We start from the raw sequence: 25,988 nt of genomic DNA on the forward strand, positions 1-25,988 counted from the left end.
TATCTGTAATATAATACGTGTATTAAACATATTAGGTTTATATAAATGAAATTCATTAATCAATAAAATATTATTTACTACACAAATAAAGATAATTAGGCAATGAATGGTTACATAAAATGTTGTTGAAAGTTTAATTTTTCATTTAATTTTAAAAGCCCTTGTCACAAATAAAGATAATTTGGCCATGAATAATTAAATATGATGTTGTTGAAAGTTTAATTTTTCATTTAATTTCAAAAGCCCTTGTAATATTTTTTTCATTTCAAAAAAAAAAAGTATAAATTAGGAGAGAAATTTCACTTTGCATCTAAATTTCACATTTGAATTCTAAGGAAATTTCATTCTATAGTCAAAATTTCGACAAGTTTCGCTAAAATTTTGAGATTTCAATAAATTCCAGATGATTTGTTGAAATTTCAAAAAAAAAAAAATTATGCAAGACAAAAATCGACAACCATTTCAATTTCAAGGGTGACGGAAAGAAGAAATTTCAATCGAAAATTTGATAATTTCATGGAAATTTAAGACTGCTTCAGATCCCACCATACAAGTGTTGTGGGTTAAAAAAAGCCATGTTTCTCTAAACATATATATTTAAAAATTCCCATAGCTGGAGTCTCTCTCTCTCTCTCTCTCTCTCTCTCTCTCTCTCTCTGTCTCTGCCATTTCAATTTCAAGGGTGACGAAAAGAAGAAATTTTGACGAAATTTCAATAATTTTTGTGAAATTTTAAGACTACTTTAGATCCCACCATACATTTGTTGTGGGTTAAAAAGAGCCAGGTTTCTCTCTGCTGCCATTTCAATTTCAAGGGTAATGGAAAGAAGAAATTTCGATAATCCCACCATGTTTCTCTAAAAATATATATTAAAAAAATCCCAAAGCAGGACTCTCTCTCTCTCCCTCCCCTTAATTGTTTCTGTCGAACAATCTTCAAATGCAATGGGAGATGGATCATGAAAGATCCAAGAACAATCGTCATTGCTTGTGCAATGAGAGAGATTACGAGAAAATTCTAAAGATTTGGAGATCCTTCTCTCAACTTGCTTGCCTCTCAGATCACCTTAACTATTTGTGTCAAATAATCTTCAAATGCAATTGGAGAGAGATCATGATAAATCCAAGAACAATCGTCACTGCTCATGGAATGAGAGAGGTTACGAAGATGAGAGAAAAAAGTTTGAAGATTTGAAGATCTAAGATATTTCGAGTGTTGAGGATCTAAATCAAATCTTCATGCTTCTTCCTCTAGTCGTTACTCCTCGTGGAATCAAATTGTTCTCGTCCAAGAAGACAAAGTTGCCCACGTAGGAAGATTTGGAGCTAATTGACCATCAAAAACGTTGTTGAAGGTCAGGAAAGAGGAGCATTTGCCAATAGGGATATCGTGCTTCCAAGAGTGACAATGGGCGAACAAGAAGAACCCTAAAATTTTCCTTCTATAAACCGTCCACGACGTGTACACTTCTTTGATTAAGGCGTAAAGGAATGTTTTCTTTGTTGGAGCATACGCCTAGCACAAGAAGGTGTATGCCTTTGAGGATTTTCACCTTTCTAATTGTGCCTTGGTGCGTTTTGGGCCAAAAAATCACTAAGGTGCACCTCAAGGCACGCCCCAATAATGCCTTTTAAAACACTATTCTAAATCATAGAGCATAGCTGACCTTAGTCGTCTAATAGAACTTTCATTTTAATTTTAAGGGTATTATATGATCACACAACACAGCTACCGCATTCCTCCATTTCACCCAACCACCTGCTTTAACTCTATGTATTACATCCTCTTTAATTTCCACTATCGATTGTATTAGATCCAAGTATCGAAATCTACAAGTGCTATTAATTTCTTGATTATCAATTTTAATCTTCTCTCCACTACTCCTTACGTTACTGAAATTACATTTCATGTATTTTGTCTTATTCTTACTGATCCTAAAACCTTTAGACTCTTAAATCGGTTCTCCAAAGTTCTAACTTAGATTTCACTTCAGCCATACTCTTATCAATCAAGACAATATCATCTACATACAACAAGGGATATCAAATTGGATACTCCTGACAAGTTCATCAATCACTAAAACAAAAATATATAGACTCATAGTAGAACTTTGATGTACACCTATTGTGATTAGAAAATCTACAAATTCTCCTCCTACAACCCCGATAGTAGTCATTACTCTATTATACATATCCTTAATGACCTCAATATATCTACTGCATATCCCCTTATTTTCTAAGACCCACCAAAGAATTTCCATAAATACTATATCATAGATTTTCTCTATAGGTCAATAAAAACTATAAGCAAGTCCCTATTCTTTTCCCTAAACTTTTCCATTAATCTTCTTAAAAGATAAATAGCTTCTGCTGTCAATCTCCCAGTCATATAACCAAATTGATTCTCTGAAAATCTCGTTTCTACTCTTATTCTTCATTCAATACCCTTTCCCATAGTTTCATCATATGAATCATAATATTAATTCCACAATAGTTATTACAATTTTGAATATCACTTTTGTTTTGCATAAAGGTATTAACATGTTTTGCCTCCATTCCTCTAGCATTTTCTTAGTTTTTATAATAGTGCTGAATATATTAATTGATCATATACTTACTTTATCAACTAAACATTTCCAAACTTCAATTGGTATGTTATCTAGTCCTATAGATTTCCCACTTCTCATTTTTTTAAAGCCATCTTAACTTCAAGGACTCTAACTTTGCGAATAAATCTCCCATTTTTAGTATTTTCCTCATTCGTTACTTCCAAGTTCAAGCTTTTGTTTTCATTTTCATTAAACAGCTTATCAAAGTATCTCTGCCACCTTTCCATTATGTCTTCTTCTTTAGTTAAGATATTATTATTCTCGTCCTTTATACCTTTTACATTTCCTAAATATTTGCATTTTCTTTCTCTAACTCTAGCAAGTTTATAAACATCTCTTCTCCTTCTTTTGTATCTAGTTTAGTATATAAAGTATCATAAGCTCTATGTTTCGTTTCACTAATGGTCTTTTTTGCATTTTTTCTTGCCTTTTTAAACTTTTCAAGGTTTTCTACATTTCTACAACTTTGCCATGTTTTATACCAGTTTCTTATTGTCTTAAGGGCTTTTTGGACTTCTTGATCCCACCAACAACTTTCTTTACTACCCAAATATCTTCCTTTGATTCACCTAAAATTCTTGTTGTTATCTTTACGATAAAGTTAGCCATCCTATTCCAAAGTTCCATAAAAAATTTCATGCGCTCATATTAATTTCCACCAGCTTTTTAAGATCAAAATCAAAGTCAAAACTGCAACCCTATCAAATTTTCAGTATTTTTAAGCCTCTAAAAGTTAGCAAAAATTGAAATTTAAAACCTTGGTTATAGATGACTAAGAACTCCTCAAAACATCCAAACAAAATGACTAAACAATTAATTAAGCTGCATGAACAATTGAACCAAGAACAGTCTGAAGGCATCCTACCATTATGGCAGATTTTTTTTTAATTCACAATGACAAAAAAGGGGGTGTTATATTTCACAAACTGCAAGTCTTATCTGGAGTAATCAATCAATAGAATTACCGATCACAAAGTCTTGCAAAAGTTGGAAAATCATGCAGTTCAAGCACTAAATCCAAAATACATATCAAGAGCAGTTCGGTGCAGATATCATATTCCTTTAAAGAAGAAAAGTAATATATATATATCCTCCAAGGATCCAGCAAACAAATCAAATCCACTCAAATTTTTTTCCTAGCATCCAATAAGATTAATATTTTATAAACTACATACATGGAAAAGAATGAAGCAGTGCACGCAGAGAGATGTAAAATGAAAAATTAAAAGTATGCAACTTGATTGCAAAAAATTCAGGAAGCAAGCTACCAGGGAAAGCTACAAACTAAATTAGAACCATCTGCAAAAGGCCAAATTGTAAATGTATATATACACATGAAAAAACTGATCAAAAGCAATTGGACCCAAATTACAGAATCCATGTTACAGATCTACCTGATGGTGACAAACTTGTTGGTACCATGTTTTGCCCAGTGAGTCCTCAAATCAATTGGATTAGAAAAATTATAACCGTCTACAGAAAGTCTCTCCAAGACCTTCTTAAATGCTCCCAAGCTCATTTTCCTTCCCGCTATCCTTGCCCCACGCCTCTTGGTACTCATTGGCAAGGGATATACTGACATTCCTGTTGTGCAGCAAGCAGATTGCCACCCTCCAGAGCCCCATCGATAACATTGCTGAGGAATTCCAGTGCATGAGCAAACTGGTACAGGAATACCCGAAATATCCATATCAATCCCATTTATAACAACTCCCACATTTTTCTTCACAGACCTTGTTCCTTTCGCAGAACTACTGCTCCCATCCTTCAAAATGGCAGAAGCTTTCTTCGCCTTTTTTGTCTTTGGGGATTTTGGGGCTTTGCCTGCTGACCTTTTCTTTGAACGACCATTGTCTTTTTCCCCACTTGCCTCTTCCATTTGAATCACCTGATCATCCTTTGATGAACTGGGAGGTTGAAGGATGGGCATAGTATGAGATCCAGGAACCTCAGGTGCAACACCAAAATTAGGGTGGTTTCCAGGTAACACACCCATAAGTTTCTCTCTCGGGTTTATCCAAGCATCCCTCATGTGCTCCATAGGGATAGGTGCTTGTGAATGCGAAAAACCCCAGTCCCTATGATGAAAACCTCTATTTGCACCAGGCATAATTGCAGCATTGCGTCCGTTAAGCAGATGCTTTTCAGCCAAAGGCGACATGAGCTGCAACCCTAGATGACCCTTAAAGGATGCTGTTGGTTCATAAAAACCCCAATTGCGCACATTCAAATCACCGTTCCCTTCCATAACAACTTGAATAAACACCAACACGCACGCCCAATTAATTTTTTGAAACTCCTTCGTAAAAAATTGCAATCTTTATTCCCATTTTCCGAGATTCACCCACTGCATTGCATTGCGCAAAACAACAACCCCTACAAACCACAGAAACAATAAATCCATATCAAATCAAACCAAAAGTAGATTGAATCAAACGCCCGGTGAAATAAACAGCAACCAAAAGGTAAATAACATCATCTCGCAATCTACATTGCGATTTTGTTCTATTCTAAGAAAAAATCTCAACATTTTAGGGTTTGATCTTGGATCGTCGGACGACATAACTAAAATATTAGCCGGATATAAGAATAATCCAAATGCGAATTGAAGAACAAATATTTGATAAGGGAAACGATTACAGATTTGCGCAGAGAGAGAGAGAGAGAGAGAGAGAGAAGGAACTTACTTGCAGGACAAGTACAGCTCGTCTGGGCTGTTTCCCACCTCGGGAGGAAGGGAAAAGGTATAAAGAGGGATGTCTGACGCACGCCGTTTTTTGCGTGGAATATTAAACTGATATCACTTGCAACTTGCAATAAATTATCAAGTACTTCTTCCTCCTCTCCCTCCCTAAAATATGAAAAACCAGAGTGAAATTCTCTTTCTGTTTACATTTTCCCCAAACTAATATATTTTTTAGGAAATATTTTTCCAAATAACACATTCCAAATTATATTTTTGAGCGATTCATCGCTCTAATTTTCTACCTAGGTATTAAATTGGGTAGTTTATATTTTTACTAGATTAAGAAAAATTACTAATTTATTCTTATACTTTATTTTTACTTAGTTTTAATTAACTAGAACTGTAAATCAAGCTCATTCATCTCATAATAAAATCCGTCATTCAAATCGATGCATGAAAAAACAAAATTTATGAGCGTGTTCCTACCCACTGCAATAGAGTTATAATTGATACTCAATTTATACACCTTAAAATAGAAAAAAGAAAGTTATGGGACCTTCCTGATAACCCTTTATTCTCTTACAATAATATTTTATTAGGCCTTTAACTTGCTATTCAATGTTTTTTAGATTTTTGAATAAAGCATGATGGTATCTGAGGCATTTATTTATTTATAGACACGCAAGTTCTTCAGGATAAGAAGTTTGCCTTAAGTATTCAAACAAGCCATCTAGGAATCTAAGATAGATATAAAAAGAATAACGCATGTCATATGAAAAGAAGTAAGAATAGTCACTTTTCAAATATAAGTAGCTAGTAAGTAAGTATTGATGCTATTCAATGAGAGCTTAGTTGCTCTGCCTCATTGCATTCCTTTCAGCTTTTTATTAGAAGCACATAAATTATTGTTCTTTTAACCACATTAATCTTGATGTTTGGTGGTTATTGAAACACATTCATGGGCAATCATGAGCTCATTGGTCAAGAACTACTACACCAACCTTGCACTTTAGTTTGGCATCCCTAAAAATACCAAAATTCATTTTGTTAGTCCATACATTTAACTCACATCCTTTCTCACCCTCTTTTAGATTAAAGTCTAAAACTTCCAACATGTAACTCAAACTCTAACAACTGCTATGTCTCCTAAGAGTTAATAAAAAGGAAACACACACACATGTATGCCCTAAATTTAAGGTCTATCATCACACAACTCGTCCTAAATTTAAAATTTTCAGAGAAATAATGGAGAATTGTGAATACTTTCTTTTGTATTCCATTAATTATTTATTTTATTCTAATTTCAAACATGTAGAACCTCATCATAACTTTTGTGCTCAGTAATAATTTGATATTACACCTAATAAAAAAATATTATATCTATAGAACAGATTTACATCATTTTGCCTTCACAAGGTTATTGCTGAGTGTAGGACAAGTGCGGTATGAGAACTTGAGAATCACCATCACACAGTTATATACTTTCCACAGCAGGTCCACTTCAAAGGGTGGCTATGAATAACCCCTTCTGACCATTGCTAGATGCTCTGCTGAAACTGATTACATGACCACTTCTCTACCTGCTGTAAATGATAAGAGAGCAGGTGACCATCAATTAAACCGTTTCCGGCTAGCAAAGCGCCTCTTCTCTTCCTCAACTTGCTCAAGTAATGCTTCTAGCTCAGCTTCAGTTAAGCTGTCCAACCGCTTCTGCAAAACCAGAACAAAGGAATTTGAACTTTAGGCCAGCCCACTGATTTGATTCAATGCAAATATATTCAAAAAATGGAAATGAAAAAGATAGAAAAGAAGAATGCAAACAATGAAACATACGCAATCCTCTTCTAGGTTCTACTCCCTCTTCACATCCAATTCATAGCCAGTGCAATATTTCAAAATAAAAACACCATTATTGCCTTAATATACACAATTCATTTAGCAGCATGGCTCCCCATCTTTTACATAATTTGAATTCCACCTGACCAAATGGGGTCTTCAACCAAAAGGAGAAGAAAGTGTTCGGACATTCTTCAAAATGATTTTTTGCTTTTCATATAATATTTTTCCAGTATACAATTATCAAAAAATGCTCAATGTGTTATCACTAAGCATTGAATCACAAATTTTAAAATAAAATTTCAACTGTCGGGGGCTGGATCAGAGCCAAATTTTACATATATTTGGCCTTAATTCAAATTTCTAGTATTTCAACCAGGACAACTCTAGCATTTCAACCAGTAAGACTCACACAAACAGCTAAGCATGCTGATATGCTTTTAGTAATGCTATAACTAGATCCTCATGACAATCGGAAAAAAATTATCATTGCACTAGAACATAAAGATAGGAATTTAATCACCCCATAATTTAGCATGTACAAATGATGGTTAAAAAATGAGATTCTCCTGCTCAGACAAGGTAACAACAGCAGGAAGAAGCGTTTGGGTTGTCTACCTATTGAGACATTCCAGTAACAAAGGCGGAATGCTGTGGCCGGACTCAAATGCTGGTAGAGCAGGACCTAATCCGGGATGCAATTGAACATGGGAGCATGGATAACATTAGAGGTAAGAGTGTACAATAAAAATAGGATGCAGCCCAGATCAGTCAATCAACCTGGGGGGAATCAATTGATTGACGGATGAAGGAATATACCAGATTTGATGGGAAGAGAATTGGTTAGTGGTTTATATAGAACTGCTAGAATAAGCAATAATATCTGAGCTTAAAGCTTTCAGCTATAAGGTAAGCCACTTACGTAGGTTATTTGACTTATTCAGCCGTTCTGCATTGGTGGCAACAACATAGCAATTTTAAAAAATATTTAAATATTTTTTCTTTCCATCAAGTGCTCATTATAATAATGATAAATGCAAGAAAAGTATACATCCCTTTGTTTTCTCAATATAATTTGTATTTTAGGCCTCGATTTATTAAAAAATTATAATGTTGGCATGAATCGACTTAGTGACCTCATGGTTGACAGCCAGCCACTTTTGATAGACAAATATCTAGCCTGAATCTAGTAAGACATCCACAAAATTCTTTCGTAGATTAAAAAAGTCAAAGCATTTACATTATAAAAACATAAAACTGAAAAACAAACCTGCATGACTTTGTTCTCATAGTCACGCAATTGTTGAGCGTATGTCATTTCCTTGTTTGAGACTCTGAAAATGTATGTAGATATCCACCCAACCATTAGACCCAAGACAATGATCAGCTGAACAGCATTCCCTGCTTGTAAAGGATCAACCCCGAGGAACTGCATGAAATGTCATAACAAGAACAGGTTATGAACTGATACTTGATAGAAATGCAAGGCATCTATCCGCCAATACCCAAGGTTATTAAAATGGGGATCGCTAGGTTGGTTAGCACGAATTGATTGCAGGATTGGATTGAGGATCATAAGATTCTATGAACTATATAGAGAAATATAAAAAGTGCATTTGTATGCTATTCTTAAACTTTTATAATGTAAACCTACAAAATTGGCTATCCAGTGTTGAAGACTCTTAAAATCACAAGTAGCCCTATGATAAAACCCTCGTGTGACACCAAAAAAAAAAATAGATGAAGTGTTCAGCACGTTGCACTCCTAACTGAGTCAATCTGGCTTATAATGAAAACAAAATAAATACTTATAAAAAAAAAAAAGTAAGAGCATAATTTTTAACACAGAACAACCAACAAACAACTATACAACTTTAAACACTCAATTTTTTTTCAATATAAGTTGCACCCAATTTTTTTTTAAATATATTCTTGATAAACAATGGCCAAACTATCAAGCTAGCTTCTCATCAACAATAATTAATATCAGCATCCAAACCACCATTTATTTCATTAACACACAAAGACCATCATCAAGCCCATCATCAAAATCATCACCATACAGCAACTACAGCAAACAGCAACAAACCAAGCCTTGAGTCCCACTAGATGGGGTCGGCTACATGAATTATTTTCTGCCAATTTACACTTTCATGGGCAATTTCCTTCTACAACTTCAAGACTACTAATTCTTTTTCACCATTTCATTCCAAATTATTTTAGGGATTGTCTACTGCCCTAACAGTAGCTAGCCCACTCCTCCTCACTATGCATTATTTGGGCTATGTTGTAGATGTCCGAACTATATGTGTTGCCCCTCCCTTATTTTATCTTTTGGAGCTACGCCTAACTTACCACAAATATGTTCATTTCTTAATTTATCTTTTAATGTTATACCACTCGTCTAGCTTAGCATTCTCATTACAACAACTTTTACATTTTGGATATGTTGTTTCTTAATTTCCAAACATTTTTTTTATCCATATAACATAGCTGGTCTTATAGTCATCCTATAAAACTTTCTTTAAGCCCACAGCACTAGTCTGTTTTACCTAACCTAAATTACATCTTCTTTAATTTCTCCTTCAGTTTGCATAATAGATCCAAGATATCAAAAACTATTAGTGCTATTAATTTCATAACCATCAAGTTTAATCTTTTCTCTAATATTCCTCCCACTATAACTAGAATTAGATTTCGTATATTTTGCCTAACTAGCCAATATGTCACGTGTGTTACGCGTGGTTGTATGCGAATAATATTGTGTAAAATATTTTTACAATTTTTAATAACTTTTAGACATTTTTAAAAACAATTAATAATATATTGTCATAATTTAATATTTACAAACATTAAAGTGAATATTCAAATTTATTCATATAAATTAATACTTTGTTTAAAAATTATAAAATTCAAACATTGACATGAGATACTATTATAACCCATGTAAATATAAGGATGTGAACAACCTTAAAAAATATATAATACGATATGACACGGATACTCTAATTAGAAGTATGACAAATATTGACTTTTAATACTTACATAACATTATAGATAAAAATAAATACATAAGTAGATTTTTATTTTTTTATTTTATAGAAATCTCAACATATGATTTCTTCCCATAAAATTTTAATAGCTTTATTACAATTTTAAAATTGTGATTTGCTACCTAGAATCTTAATTATTGTTATTTTTTGTTTACTTAACAATAAATTAATGAGTTTTTTAAACTGTAAATAAATTTAAAATTTATCATTTGGAGGGTACTTCTAGGTTTACGTTTCATTTTTAAAATTTATTTTTTATAAATTATATTATTATTTATCTAAATGATATTAGACACTTTAGAATAATTTTAGAAGACATGGGAGGAATTTACCTCTTTTATATTGGGATGTACAATTTATTTAACATTTATAATACCATTGCATTGATTTTATTTTTTTGAATGAAATGAATTTTTCTAGGTCCAAATCTTGCCCTATTCAAAATAATATTATTAAATGCAGATTTGTCTAATTTTTTTTAATTTGATTTTTTTTATAAATGCTTGTGTTACTTCTAAAAGTTAATAATATTTTTGTCCAGAAAATTATTACACTACTTGCACCATATGATATGTATAGACACTGCCTTTTTTCCCGTGTAAATATAGTTTCTTTGTTAGGCTCAAACTTTAGCATATCTAAAACAGATTTAATAAATGCAATTTTATCAAAATTTTGGTCGAATTTATTTTCTTTTAAGAATGTTTTATGTTGCTTTTAAATATAGGACATTTTTGCCACAAAATAATTTACTTTATTCGAAGTTCTATTAATTTATTATCATAATATAGATGGAAATTTTTATATATAATATTGCTTTATTTTATTTTTAACTAAATGGAAGTTTTTTCTTTAAGTCTAAACATCAACTTTTTGACATTTTAAATATAATTTCATCTAATTTTGGTTGAAGTTATTTTCTATATATACATATTATAGAAATTTACTTCTTTTAAGATTGTTTGATGTTACTTTCAAAAGATAAGAATATTTTTTTCAATAAAATGATTTACACTATCTATGCTCTACATATCGTACAAAAATTTACTTCTTTTAGGAATTTTTTGTCTGATAGAAATTTAATTTTAAAAATAAGGATACTTTTGTCCACAAATTGATTTACAATTACAATTTTGAGGAGTTTTTAGTCCTCATTTTAAAAGATAAGTATATTTTTGTCCATAAAATGATATTATATGTAGTATAGATTTCTACTTATCCTAAAACATCTAGATTTTAAAAATTCTATCCATAAAACTAACGTTGATCCTACTCCACCACTAATTTCATCAATCAAGACAATATCATTTGCAAACTACACCACGGAAAACCATCACCATCATTATTGTCAAGTGCAGAAATGTATTTTCTATCTCCATTCTTAGTGTTTAAAGTTTACACTAATAATTATCAATGATCTAAAAATAAATTTTTGAGTCATAATTTTGTTAGTCTTATCACTTCCTAAGTGGTCCGTTACAAGTTTAATCTATGCATGATGACGACCAATGCCATATGACAAGTAATTTAGCAAAGACTGTAAAAATTTAAATGCATGTAGGATCTTAAAAAACATACAATTATACTATGGTCCAACTGATCCTACGAATACAATTCTATGTAGGACCAAGATCGTTTTGGTAAAGTAAGATGAGGATTGCAATTCTAACAAGTAACAACCATGCCAAATGACCTAAAACAACATAGGAATAAGCCTTCTCTAAGACAACATATTTTCCAAAATTATGCCCAAATGCACCACAAGCATTAGCAAAGATGTGCAGAACTAAACATCTTCTTACATCAACCAATAAATTGATCAGACTAATTTATTAAAACGTATAAGAGAACGTCTTATTCTGTCAAAAAAAAAAGGACAAAGCTTCCCCAAGGAAAATAGAAGCAATATATAAAACATAACCATGGAATGAACAAAGAAAAGAACAAGCAAGGGTACCTCCAATCCACTTTTCAGAACTACACCAACAACTGCAACTCCAAGGCCAATCAACAGAACATCTTTCCTTGTGTATCCAAAAGACGCCTTCAGTAGGAACAGGTTACAGTATGATTACTTGAATTTAAATTTAGAAAATTAGAAGCCAACAGGTAGTCTTCATTCAGGGCACTAAAAATTATTGTTACTGATGCATTTTCATACAATTGACAGTTGAATAAAACAATATCAAAATACCAAGCAAAAGAGCAAGATCAAAACAAAGATATATCATCTTTCCCAAGTTTTCAGCTGTGACTCTTAAGAGTCTTAGGGCTTCAAGTAATATTTCACTATAAGGTAGTGGATGTTATAAAAACTAAAAACTGTTATCCCATAGCCTGATAATATTTAAAAAAAAAAAAAAAAAAACAACAACAACAATGAATATTGCTTGGCAGCAGCTGACAAACCCAACCATCTCCCTTCCATCCCCACCAAAAAAAATGGGAAAAAAACAACCAAACAACAAACAAATAAAACATTGAGGAAAAAAAAAAGAAAAATGAAAAGAAATTATTTTATTTATGAAATAGAGGCACATCTTTTGAGCAAAGAAAATACAACAAAAGGGTTAGTGCCATCTTTTCTTTAGCTGATTTTGACCACATCAAGTACTACCCCCTCAAACAACACCCTCCCCCTGGCATGAGGCAGAAAACAATGCACACACTGACACAATCTCTCTATCTCTCTCTCTCTCTCACATGCACCAAAGTCTCTGTCAACCAGCATATCTAATATGCTTTTATATAACAAATCCTTAGCACCTTGTTCAACATAAGGAGAATTAAATTTCATAAAATTACACTCAATAATTGAGATATTATGCATTAAAGACGTAACATTCTTTTTAGCAAATTACATATATCCTAAAGATCTTTCCCGCTAACATCATGAGATGCTAGCAGTAAAACCTCACATGCAGGCAAAAAGTTCACATGAATGGTTACTCCTACATACCTTGCTCAGTTCAGCGGAATCATCCTTAGTGCTATTAGAATTTGAGGAACTGCTGCATTTGGGGATTGTGAGCATCACTTGTTTTGATATCTTGCTGCTGGATCCTTTCCTTGGAAAAGGAGAAGTTTCCTTTGTATATGACCTTTGAGTTATAAATATTCCTTTTACCAAAGAAGAAGAAGAATATAGAGGTAAAGAATAACATAATTAAAGAAATGCAAGCTGCAGCATTGTAAGACAAACAAATCTGACTTAACACATTCCGTAATAGACACTATGAAGCAACAGGTAATAGTGATGACCTAGGGCCTGTTTGGAAACACTCAAAAAATGGACTTTAAATTACTTCTAAAATAAATGGTTGATATTAAATAAGTAAAAAGTTTGAAGCTCTAATCACATCAGTTGGCAAAAGTTGTGTTCATTTTAAGTATGCTGGTCTCTTCAAAAACTTTAGACCCCTGAATCTAGTTTTTAAGTTTATAATTTTTTCTTCAGCATCATGAATATTGTTACAGCTATTTGGTAGCTGTGATGGTATTTGTGATGTACAACTGTAAATGTCAAGTGAGCTATAAGCTGTATAGATGCGGTGGTGTTAAGGAGGGCTGGTGCCTGCATGTGGTAATGTGCAAGTGTGGAAGAAAAAGAGAGGGCATTGTGGGTGATGAATTTGTTAGGGAAAATGTTTTAAAGGGCGAAGGTGAAGCATTTTAGCCCAAATGAGGTAAGGCATAAGCAGGGACAGATCTGCCCATGACAGAGCGTGGGCGCCCCTACTCAATTTACTAAAAACCCCTTAGAGTATATATGTAGTAGAGTAAATCGGTAAAGGGGGGCTTTTGGTAATTCCGCCCATTCACCATACACATACATGGGGTCTAGGTTAAAATAAAATAATAATAATAATAATAATAATAATAATAATAAATCTGAGGCTACTCTCCCCAGGCTCCCTCATTCTCTGCACTCCCAAACTCCCCCCACTACTAGTGCCAGGCCAAACATGTCCACCCTTTCCACCTCCCGCCTCCAGCAAACAGCAGGCAGCAGCCCTGCTGCCAGTCCTCCTCGGCTCCTTGCAACTCCACCTTAGCGCCTAACACCATCATGCCAACAGCCAAAAGCTGGCAGGAACCCCCTCAACCTCAAGCCTCATTCCAGCTCCCCAGCAGGGCAAACCTCCTGGGTAAATTTTTGTTTGAAATTATGTTTCTCCATTTTTTTAAAAGCCTTACTTTGATGTTAGCCCTAGATTGTTTATCTTTTACCACATAAATTTAATATTTTTGTGACCTTGCGAGTAAATTATTTGTTTGAAACTAGATTCATTGATTCCATTTAAAAGTCCTAATTTGAAGTAACTATACATTGTTATAATGCTGTTTCTTGACTCTTGTCATATTAATTTGATATTTTATTATTAATTTCCTATTATTTGAAATTAGTTTCTTAGAGTTATTATAGAAGACCAATTATTAAATTCCTATTCTTTGAAATTAGTTTCTTAGAGTTATTATAGAAGACCTAATTTAAGGCAAATCCTAGATTGTGATTTCTTGCCATTGTCATTAATATTTTTAAGTTGCCTAAAATTGTTATTTCTCATATTAATTAAATGTTTACTTGTTTGAAACTAGATTCTTGATGTTCTTTTAAAAGCCTTATTTGAGGTGAATGCGTTAAATGCCCATGCTATCCTCATATTAATTATATATTTTCTTGTTGGAGGGAATGAGTTGAATGGTCATGATATTTGATGAGTTATAAATATGAAAACTATTTCATTTGAATAGGACATGGATAGATTTCTAAAAGGGATGAGACCAATTGAGAAATAACATCATTTCCTCAAGAAGCGAGACAAAGAGAAAATGAAAGAAGTTAGGAAAAAAATATTTGAGTTGAGATTAATTTATAAGATCTTCTAGCTGACACAGGGTAATGAAATAAAATTTCAAGTTATCATACATAAAGGGACCTTTTCAACGTCACCATCATTATTTCCCTAAAAAAAATGATTGGGGAACAAATGTGAAGGTTTTGTCCTTCTTGGTCTAATGACTTTGGAAATAGATTAGAGTATAGCATTGAAAAAATGCCACTTTTTGTCTATGTTGTTTTATTTCTAGACCCTACTCTAGAAAGTTAAAGGGTAGGGATTCATTTGTTGGTGAGGGATTTCGTAATTGGAATAAGAAAGATTCATTGCTTATGTTGAAGGTCCAAATAATGTTCATAATTAGGCTTGGAAGAAATGTCAATATTTGATGAATCAAAGTCAACATTGGAGTTGCTCTATTTAAGCAATTGTACCAAGCTTGAAGCATATATCAAGAACGTCTAACGGCATCAATTGACTGCGTTCGTTTCCTATTATGCCAAGGATTGGCTTTTTGTGGTCATGATAAATTTTGGACTTCTACTAATCAAGGAAATTTCCTTGAAATTCTCAAATTTCTAGCCAATCACAATGAAGCAATCAACAATGTGATCTTACAAAATGCTCATGGCGGGGATGAATTGTTTGCTATTATAGTTGATGAGTCACATGATATTTCACTTAAAAAGAAAATTGGAGTTGCATTGCTCTATTGGATAAACGGGGAAGTGTTGTTTAGCATTTCCTTGGAACTGAACAGGTTAAAGTAATCACTTAAAGCAAGAATCGAATCATTGTTGTGCAAAAATGGATTGAAAATATCAAGGATATGTGGACAAGGTTATGATGGTGCGAGCAATATGCCAAGCAAACTTAATGATCTCAAAAGATTGATTTTGACATAATCCTTCTACCTTCTATGTTCATTGCTTTGCACCTCAACTCCAACTCACACTCATTACCACTGCAACGAATTGCATTGATGTTGCTTCAACTTTCCACTTAACTACAATTTTTTTAAATGTTGTTGGAGGATCGTGTAAACAGCATGCCATCATTCAAGAGAAACACCTTGCTAAGGTTAGTAAAGCATTGGAAAATGGAGAGATTATAAGTGGAAGAGGCTTAAATCAAGAGATAAATCTTAAACAACCTAGTGATACATGTTAGGCCTTCTATTATGGTTCAATAATGAACATAGTTCTCATGTTTTCTTCAGCAATTGATGTTCTTGAGATTATCATTTAAAATGGTTCTTCTTTTGAACAAAAGGTTGAAGCTCATGGCTTGTTAAGCTCAATGCAGTCATTTGATTTTGCATTCAACTTGGATTTGATGCATAAAGTGTTGGGAATCACAAATGAACTTTCACAAGCTTTGCAGAGAAAAGATCAAGACATCATCAACGCTATGAAATTGGTTAAGATCTCTATGAAGTAGCTTCAGATGTTTAGAGATAAAGGGTGGGAACCTTTATTAGATGAAGTATTCTTATTTTGCAATTTCCATGATATTGACATTCCCAACATGGACAGAATATTTGTTATCACTAGTGACCATGGTGTAAAACTCAACAAGTTACAAGCCTACATCAGTATTATGTTGATTTATTTTATTCTATTGTGGATATGCCACTCCAGCGAGGAAAATACTGAGTTTTTTCTTTGCGTAGCACGTCTTAATCCAAAATCATACTTTCTTTGTTTTTAATGAGCAAAAGTTGATTTCACCTTGCTCAGTTTTACCCCCTTGAATTTCTTCAGTAGGCTAATGGAACTTGATACTCAACTTGAGACTTACATCTTTGATATGCATAATAGCACTAAATTTTTGGACTTAAGAAGGGATTGGTAGCCTTGTAAAAAGGTTGGTTGAGACAAGAGAAGATGTTCTTTATCCATTAGTTTGTTTGTTTGTGAAATTAGCACTAATTTTACTTGTTCCTACTGCAAGGGTGGAAAGGACATTTTCTATAATGAAACTTGTGAAGAATCGGTTGGGAGATGGTTGGACGAATGACTATTTAGTCGCTTATATTGAGAGAGAGATTTTCAATAGCATTACAAATGAATTGATTATGAAGCAATTACAAAACATGAAAACTCGTCAAGGGAAATTGGAAGGTGTATCCTTTTTCTATCCAATGTAGTAAAAGTTAGTATTTTTCTGTTTTGTTAAGTAGTACTCTATTGATATGTCTAAATTCATTATAATAGTTCATAATAATTAATGAATAATTGTAGAATAAAATAAAATTTTCTAGTGCATCAAAGGCTTAACCCCTACTCATAGGGTCTTGGATTTGCCACTGGATATAAGCCTTAAGGCATTGAGGAATAACCTTTTAGAGAATATTATTTTTTAATTTAAAAAAATGAAACTAAATTACATATTTGTAAAAATTAAGAAAATTACAAACAAAATGTAAAAAAGTACAATATAATTTGTAAACTACTTGCTGGCAATTCAAAAAGTACTAACTTGAACTCAATAAGTAAATCATGCCATTAGATAACTATATCATTACAATTCAAATTATTTTCAAGCTCTAAGATGCAACTCTCAATTATTTCAGAAAAGTTGAGGTTCAAAAGTTTTAGAAATCAACTCATATTAAGATATTCCCTTTCGTATAAACACAGTCAAAATTTTCTAGCTAAAACTAACTTAAGAAACACATGCCCAAAACGCACAAGTCGCTCAACTAAAAAGGTGCAAAAGGCAATTTTTTTGTACAAATCCATAAGCCTGAGTGCGTAATGCGTTGGTCTTTTTAGGATTTGGAATTTTAGTCTAAGCCTCAAGATGCTTTAAGCATGTCTTGTCTTGAATCAAGCCTTAATTGAGCCTTTTAAAAGAATGGGTCAGGAAGAAATGTCTTAGATTGGATGATTGGGGAAAAAAAAAATTAAGTTGAACAAGGTAAAGCTTTACAGCGTAAGTCAATTTTAATTTATTTTAGAATGGATAGTCTCTCTAACATTGAGTGAGCTAGGCCATTTATTCAAAGGGATCGGTTGGGGGCAGATTTCTTTCAGAAGTACTTCTTACTAGTTGAGCCAGCGAGGTTAAGCTAACATTCTATCTCTCTTTTTTTTTTTAATTGCTCAGAGGATCATCACCCTTGCCTTCAAAACTTCATAATACAGTCATTTTTTTTTTTAATATATACACATGTGTGTTAAAACTTGGAAGAAAGACACATTGTGAGATGACAAATTTCCAACTACAAATTTACAATACTAAGAATGAAATTTCGCAATGGCAATCTTTCTAGTTCAAAAGGCAAAAAAAGGTGTGACAACCAATGAGAAATACACTTAAACTCAAGGTAAACTGCAAAGGCAAATCATCCCTCAATATATACTACATTATCTTTATAATCACCAAAAAGATTGTATTCTTCAAAAAAGAGCATCCCTGAGCCACAAGGCTCACTACCTCATAGGAGTAGTGGGAGGGCCTTGACAGTATATGCAGGCTTACCTCCATTTTTAAGCAAAGAGGTTGTTTCCTTGGACTTGAACCGATGACCAACCATTTATAAAGGAGTAACCTTACCGTTGATAATAGTACTACTAAACAATACAAAAAAGGCCAATTCTTCACTATGTTGGATAGAAAAAAGATACACCTTACAATTGCCCTCGACGGGTTTTATGTTTTGAAATTGCTCCTATAATCAATTCATTTGTAATGCTATTGAAAATCTGTCTCTCAATATATGTAACTAAACAATGATTCATCAAACCATCTCCCATCTGAATACGCAGCCGATTCACACAAGTTTCATTGAACAAAATGTCCTTTTAACACTTGCAGTAGCAACAAGGCAAATCAGTGCTAATTTCACAAGCAAATAAACTAATCGATAAAGAATAACTTTTCTTGTCACAACCAACTTTTTTGCTAGGCAAAGTCCAAAAATTCAGTGCTAGTATGTATATCAAGGATGTAAGTCTCAAGTTAAGTATCAAGTGTCATGATGCCCACTAAAGAAAATTCCAAGGGGTAAAACTGAGCAAGGCAAAATCAACTTTTTCTCATTAAAAGCAAAGAAAACATGAACTTGATTAACACACACCACACCAAAAAAAAAATAGTGTTTACCTCCCTGGAGTGATTATTAAGCTCCTGGAGTTGCATATTGACAATAGTATGAAATAACTCAAAACGATATTGATGTAGGTTTTTCTAACCTATTGAGTTTTATGCCATGTTGGCTAGTAATAATAAAAGTTCCACCCATGTTGGGAATGTCAATATCATGGCAATTGCAAAATAAGGACATTTCATCTAGTAAAGATTCCCACCCTTTATCTCTAAACATCTAGAGCTACTTCTTAGAGATCTTAACCAGTTTCATAGCATTGATGATTTCTTGATTTTTCTTTGCAAACCTTGTAAAAGTTCATTTGTGATTCCCAATGCTTTCTTCATCAAATTGAATGCAAAATCAAATGACTGAATTAAGTTTAACAAACCACGTTCTTCAGCCTTTTGTTCAAAAAAATATATATAATAACCATCTTCCATGATAATCTCATGAACATCAATCACCAAAGAAAACATGAGAATTAAGTTCATTATTGAGCCATAACGGGAGCCCCAACGCGTACAACCAGGTCATTTAAAATTTGTCTCTTGATTCAAGCCTCTTCCACTCAAAATTTTTCCATTATCTGATGCTTTACTAATATATCAAGTTGCTTCTCTTGAATGATGGCATTTCGTTTACACGAGCCTCCAACAACATTCAACAAAATAACAATAAAGTGGAAAGTTGAAGCAACATCAATGTGATTCTTTGTAGTGGCAACAAGTATGAGTTGAAATGGACGAGCAAAGCAATGGACATAGAAAGAAGAAAGATTTCCTATCAAAATCAAAGAGATTATTATGTTCGTGTTGCATATTGCTAGAACCATCATAACATTGGCCACATATCCTTGATATACTCAATCCATTTCTGCACAACAATGATTCAATGCCTACTTTAAGTAATAAAGCACTAGTATCTCTAACATGTTCAATTCCAAGGAACAACACTTAACAACACTTCCCCTTCTATCCACATCGCGATGCAATTGCCATTTGCTCTTTAAGTAAAATATCATGAAACTCCTAAACTATTATAGAAAAAAAAAATCCATCCCTATAATCATTCATTATTGCAAGAGTGGGCTCAATTGCAACTGCATGTACAATATCTTTCTGAATATCAAGTGCAATCAGTTGTTGATTGTCAGGAGGATTTTGTAAGACCAAATTATTGATTGCTTCTTTGTGATCAACTAGAAATTTGAGAAGTTAAAAAAAATTTCCTTGATTAGCAGAACTCTCAAATTCATCATGACCACGAAAAACCAATCCTTGGTGTAATAGGAAGCCAATGCAATCAATTTATGCCATTAGACGTTTCCGATATATGCTTCGAGCCTGGTACAATTGTTTAAACAAAGCAACTTCAATATGTTGACTTTGACTCATCAAATATTAGCATTTCTTCCAAGTTTGATCATGAAAATTATTTGGGCCTCCAACATGAGTAGTGAATCTTTATTTCTTATTCCAACTACTAAATCCCTCATCAACAAATGAATCTCCACTCCCTTGCTTCACAAAGTTGGGTCTAAAAAGATAAAAATGTTACAACATAGACAAAAGACAGCATCTTTTGCAATGCTATACTCCAACCAATTTCCAAAGTCATTAAACCAAGAAGGACAAAACCTTCACATTTGTTTCCTAATCATTTTTTGAGGAAAGCATGATGGTGAGGTTGGATAGGTTCCTTTTGCAAGTATGCACTCAAAATCTTGTATCCCTCATTTGGATGACAAATTGAGATGTGATTTCGTAACCCCAGGTTAGCTGAAAGATCTTCTAAGTTAATCTCAACTTGATCTTCTTTTGCACTACTTCTTTCATCCTCTCTATGTCCCGCTTCTTGAGGAAATGATTGTAATTTCACTAGTGGCCTCATCCTTTATAGAAATCTACCTATATCCTATTCAAATGAAATAATTTTCATATTTATAACTCACCAAATATCATAGACATCCAACTTATTCACTCCAACAAGAAAACATATTTAATATGAGAAGAATATATATAATTAACACGAGGACAACATAAAAATATTATAGGCATTCAACCCATTCACCTCAAGTTAGGCTTTTAAAAGAATACCAAGAATCTAGTTTCAAACAACTGAAACAAAAAAATATATATTTAATACAAGAAGAAATAACAATTTAGGACAACTTAAAAATATTAATGACAAAAGCAAGAAATCACAATCTAGGGTTTGCCTTAAATTAGGTCTTCTTAAATAACTCTAAGAGACTAATTTCAAAGAATAGGAATTTAATAATAAAACATCAAATTAATGACAAGAGTCAAGAAACAATATTACAAAAAAATATATAGTTCATTTTAAATTAAGGCTTTTAAAAGAAATCAAAGAATCTAGTTTCAAACAAATAATTTACTCACAAGGTCACAAAAATATTAAATTAATGTGGTAGAAGATAACAATCTAGGGTTCGTATCAAATTAGGGCTTTTGAAAAAAATAGAGAAACATAATTTCAAATAATAATTCACCCAAAAGGCTTGCGGGGTTGCCTGCTGGAGAGCTGGAATGAGACTTGAGTTTGAGGGGGTGCCTGCCTGCTGCCAGCTGCTGCACGTGACAGCGTGAGGCACTAAGGCGGAGCATGGAGGAGCCAAGGAGGACTGGCGGCAGGGCTGCTGTCTGCTGTCTGCTGTAGGCGAGAGGTGGGGAGGGTGGATGGGCAGAACCACGAAGGTGGATGCAACAGCTGGAATCTCCGAATGGGACGTGGGGAGGGTGGACGTGTTTGGTCTGGCACTGGCAGTGAGGGAAGTTTGGGAGCGAAGAGAGTGAGGGAGTCAGGGGGGTAGTGCTGAAGCTGTGCAATTCTTTTTTTCAAAAAATTTGAACTAGCCCCAGAACTTTTTTTTATTTTAACCTAAACCCCATGTATGTGTAAGGTGAGTGGGTGTAACTACTAAACCCACCCGCCCCCCGCCCCCCGCCCCCAACTTTTACCATACTACATATATACTTGAAGGGGTTTTTGTAAACTGAGTGGGGGCTATAGCCCACACTCAGCCATGGGTAGATCCACCCCTGCCTATGGTCACCAACAGCCCATATATTCTGCTTAGCTACAGCAGATTGCTGCCACTTGGATTGGGCTTAATTTTCTTATTGATATGATCTAGTCCTCAAAATTATTAATGTGTTTATTGACTGTTAGATTACCACTTTACCTAAAAGTTGAAGCTAATAGGTTGTGGGCCATCAATGCATATGAAGGTTTAACACTCCCCTGCACATGCAGCCTGACAACACATGGAAAGATAACACACGATAGATAACACCCGTTACAAGGAATGCAATAAATTTTTAAACACGACACTATAAACACAGGCAACAAGACTAGAATCTAGGACCTCCTGATAACCAGCTCTAGTATTATGTTAGATTACCACTTTAGCCAAAAGCTTAAGCTGATAGGTTGTACAAATGTACGCCAACAATGTATATCAACCTTTAACATTAACTGAGTTTATTTTTTGAAAGCATAATTTTATTGCTCTGTACAAAGGATTCTTTTTCTGATTTTTAAACTGAGCTTTCTACTAGGTTGTTTGTTCCACCTTTGTCTTCGAGATTTTTTTTTTAGTTAACACAAAAGCCATTTCATATATGAACAAAGAAATAGAAATTTGGCACGCATTAAAAATTAACACTAATAGAAATGTATGAGATACAAAATTGAATTATAATCATATGTTGTTTATTTTGATTTGGCTACTTGTCGAATATTTCAGGCTTACATATGAATAATGCAAAAAGGGGTCGTTTCTATTACTAGTTTATGCACTTCAACTTGGTTGAAGCTAAAGAGCTTTAATAAAGAGTCAAAATAGACATTATTAGAACTCTGCACTATCAAAACATCAATTTTTGTAACAGTGTTAAATGGGAATGAAGATAGGTGTCATTAGCAATTTCAGATAGAAGAACATGTGTCTATTAGTTTTTATCAAATGATGAAGGCTCAGGGTTTGTTATGTGATACAAGAGTTGCTAGAGTAGAAGAGCAAATGAGGATCTTCTTGCTGACAAATGACCACAATGGACAAAATAGGATGATTCAAGAATGTTTCCACACTAATTATTAGAAGACACTTCAAAAAAGTCCTTCTAGTTGTAGCGCATGTGAAATTATCAAACAACATTAGCATTTGAACTATATCCCAAGGGATATTCTTAGGAATAGGAAGTATTACCCATATTTCCATAATTGTATTAGGTGAACGATGAGACACAAAGTAGTACTTCAATACTAAAGGCTGAACAAATTCTTTTTAGAAGCCAAAAGAAATACTACACATAGAATATTATGGCGGCATGTTCATTCAAAATGTTATTCACTTTTGTAAATTTTAGATGAGAGTCAAAGGGCATTGCAAAATGACTTTAGAATTTTGCTAGCTTGCATTCGAAAGAAAGATCCAAATTTCCCTAGGGCCCCAGAGATGAATATTATTTGGTTGATTCTAGCAACCCAAATATGCTAGCATTTTTAACACCATATAGATTTTCATTGTGGGGGTAGATCAAAAGGGAAGGAAGATGTTTTTTTTTTAACCATGCGCACTCATCCTTACATAACGTAATTGAAAGACATTTTGTGTCTTGAAGGCTAGATTCCCAATCTTAAAGAAAATCCCAAGTTAAAACAAATGTTCATTGTTGTTGCGTGCATGCCACAACTTAATGAAGTTACATTCAATGCTTGAATCCTTGTCTAATGACTATGGTCGAGAGGATGTTGAAAAAGAAGAATTGATGAAGGGAAGCTAAATAATATGTATTGGGTAAAAGAAGGCATAGCAAAGCAAAAGTTTTAAGATCACCAAATGAGCCTACTTGCTAATTGTTTGTCTATTTGTTTGCTCTTATGGCATGCATTGGATTTTTTGCTCTCTTTTTTTTTACTTTATTTAGTGGAATTTTGAATTAACTTTGTGCATTTTGCTAGCTACATGTGTTCTTAGTTAGATGACACCATACGTTAAACATGTGGCTTATGCAGATATGAAGGCAAGTGAGAGGAACACAAAAGAATGGATGCACTCTTCCTCTTTTGCCTCTTCTCTTTTGAAATCCTTGGCTTTTCTTAATTGTGAGTCTTCATGAATCATGGCTTCTATTCACTACAAGAGAGGGTGGTTCTCATCAAACTGTAACCCTTCGATCTGCATTTAGAGAGAGGAGGGAAGGGTGGATTGTTTGAAAGGAACCCTCTTCACAAAATAAGCTCATTTTTTTTTAATTTATGGATTGGGACCTTAATGATATAAAGTATTACAGTGTCGATTTCAAAAATTAGAGAACCCAATATAATTTGGCCACTAGAAAAAAGTGCAAAAGATATTCTGTATCTCCAAACTAGAACCTCTGTTTAGTATATATCTACTTTTATGCAAAGATAACTTACTTAGAAACCATATTCAGGTGAACCAAAATCCAAGCAGTGAATAGTTTCCCCCTATTTTACGACTAAAATCACCCCAAGATTCTTTTTCAATCGAACAAATCTTTTGTAATACATCGCCAGCGTTTCGGCAAAGAGAAGAAAATGCAAGAATTATACACTTAAAAGAGTATAGCTAGACCACAAGCAAATCAATAGACTTCAAGTTCTAGTGTTTCTATCTCCAACTTAAAATGATTTGTTTACTCACCGCAACCCTCAATTTTTATTTTTTTTATTTATTTAAAAAGAAAAAAGAAAAGAGTTATGCTCTCCATCACGGGCGTGGGCCCGTGGCACTAAACATTTACCAAAAGAAAAGGCACATACAATTTTGTACACTACACCGAGCAAATTCACAAAAACAACTGGTGCTGTTTTCTTGGAAATATACTGGAACTTAAAAGAGTTCAACTTTACTCAATACATGTTCTCTAAAATTATTTTCATAAATCACACGAACAAGACATTTCATCCCTAATATCCTACCCCCACAATGCAAAAGTGTAAAACCGGAATCCCCAAAAAACTCAAAAAGGCCGATGCCTAAAATGCTTCAGCGCAGCTATATGCAGAACTCCAAGGATAATTTCAGAGCAACTATTTGACTCAGCTGACCTTGCACGAAAACTTCAATATATCTGGCCCTGGATTGCGAAAGTTGAAGAGCCGAAGTACCCAGAGAAGAAATCGCTCCCCTTTCGCGCAAAATGTTGCAATTGGGGCATCCAAGGGAAAGAGAAGCCATGGCCATGACAGGTGCTCGCCTCTGGTAGCATCAAAAGGAAGTTTTTGACAAACGAAATTCTGAAAGTACTGAAATATGAAAACAGGAACACGTCCATGGATGGACAGAGGAGGGAGGGGGAGGATTACCTATGGACGAAGTGTAGAGAGCGAGAAGCCGTTTGTGGAGGACCCGTTTTCCGAAGACGAGAGATTTTATCCATTACGCTCGACCGTTTGTACGCGTTAGCCACACGGGGCTGCGTTCGGGTGGAGCAGAAGCAAATATCTTCAAACAATCAAACCTCTCTTATGAAAAATATGAACGAATTCATCTTCCACCACACCATGTAAAGGACCTTCTCCCTCTCATTTTATATTGTACAAAAAAATAATTAAAATTAGTAAACATATAAAAAGGATAAGAAAATAAGAGAGATAAAGATGAAAGATAAAGCGAAAAAAGATATTTTGTACAAATATGTTCGAAATAATCTTATAATTTTTTTCAAAATAGTAAAGTTTTTTATTTTATCCATCCATAAAGTAGGCATAAGCGAACTGCGTAAATTTCTGTCTCATATCTATTTATTTTTCTACATCTTTTATAACACGTTATCATTACAAAACTCTAATAATCTGAGATATTTCTTTAAATTA

The 25,988-nt window shown here is 33.6% G+C and overlaps 2 protein-coding genes across 2 annotated transcripts; both read right to left on the reverse strand.

The window, feature by feature from the left end:
- Nucleotides 1-3,817: 3,817 nt before the first annotated feature.
- On the reverse strand, nucleotides 3,818-5,577 carry LOC131146017 (protein BASIC PENTACYSTEINE2-like). The gene is made up of 2 exons (XM_058095269.1): nucleotides 5,297-5,577; nucleotides 3,818-4,985 (listed from the first exon to the last, which is right to left on the reverse strand). Exon 2 carries the CDS (start codon nucleotides 4,855-4,857, stop codon nucleotides 4,000-4,002), a length of 858 nt encoding a protein of 285 aa, XP_057951252.1. The 5' UTR covers nucleotides 4,858-4,985; nucleotides 5,297-5,577; the 3' UTR covers nucleotides 3,818-3,999.
- Nucleotides 5,578-6,538: 961 nt separating this feature from the next.
- Nucleotides 6,539-25,682, reverse strand: LOC131146018 (uncharacterized). The gene is made up of 6 exons (XM_058095270.1): nucleotides 25,479-25,682; nucleotides 25,221-25,371; nucleotides 13,144-13,304; nucleotides 12,142-12,228; nucleotides 8,402-8,560; nucleotides 6,539-7,005 (listed from the first exon to the last, which is right to left on the reverse strand). Exons 2-6 carry the CDS (start codon nucleotides 25,354-25,356, stop codon nucleotides 6,907-6,909), a joined length of 642 nt encoding a protein of 213 aa, XP_057951253.1. The 5' UTR covers nucleotides 25,357-25,371; nucleotides 25,479-25,682; the 3' UTR covers nucleotides 6,539-6,906.
- Between the last annotated feature and the right edge of the window lie 306 nt (nucleotides 25,683-25,988).

Source organism: Malania oleifera, chromosome 13 (genome assembly GCF_029873635.1).
Source record: "Malania oleifera isolate guangnan ecotype guangnan chromosome 13, ASM2987363v1, whole genome shotgun sequence".
Lineage (NCBI taxonomy): Eukaryota > Viridiplantae > Streptophyta > Magnoliopsida > Santalales > Ximeniaceae > Malania > Malania oleifera.

What these genes read in the sequence shown, in the direction of transcription:
- LOC131146017 (XM_058095269.1), bottom strand. Translation starts at nt 4,857, where the DNA reads ATGGAAGGGAACGGTGATTTGAATGTGCGCAATTGGGGTTTTTATGAA.
- LOC131146018 (XM_058095270.1), bottom strand. Translation starts at nt 25,356, where the DNA reads ATGGCCATGGCTTCTCTTTCCCTTGGATGCCCCAATTGCAACATTTTG. An exon ending in ATTCCGCTGAACTGAGCAAG is followed by an intron (nt 12,229 to 13,143) that starts GTATGTAGGAGT and finishes TTCCTACTGAAG; the next exon opens with GCGTCTTTTGGATACACAAG. An exon ending in TTCTGAAAAGTGGATTGGAG is followed by an intron (nt 8,561 to 12,141) that starts GTACCCTTGCTT and finishes CATTTCATGCAG; the next exon opens with TTCCTCGGGGTTGATCCTTT.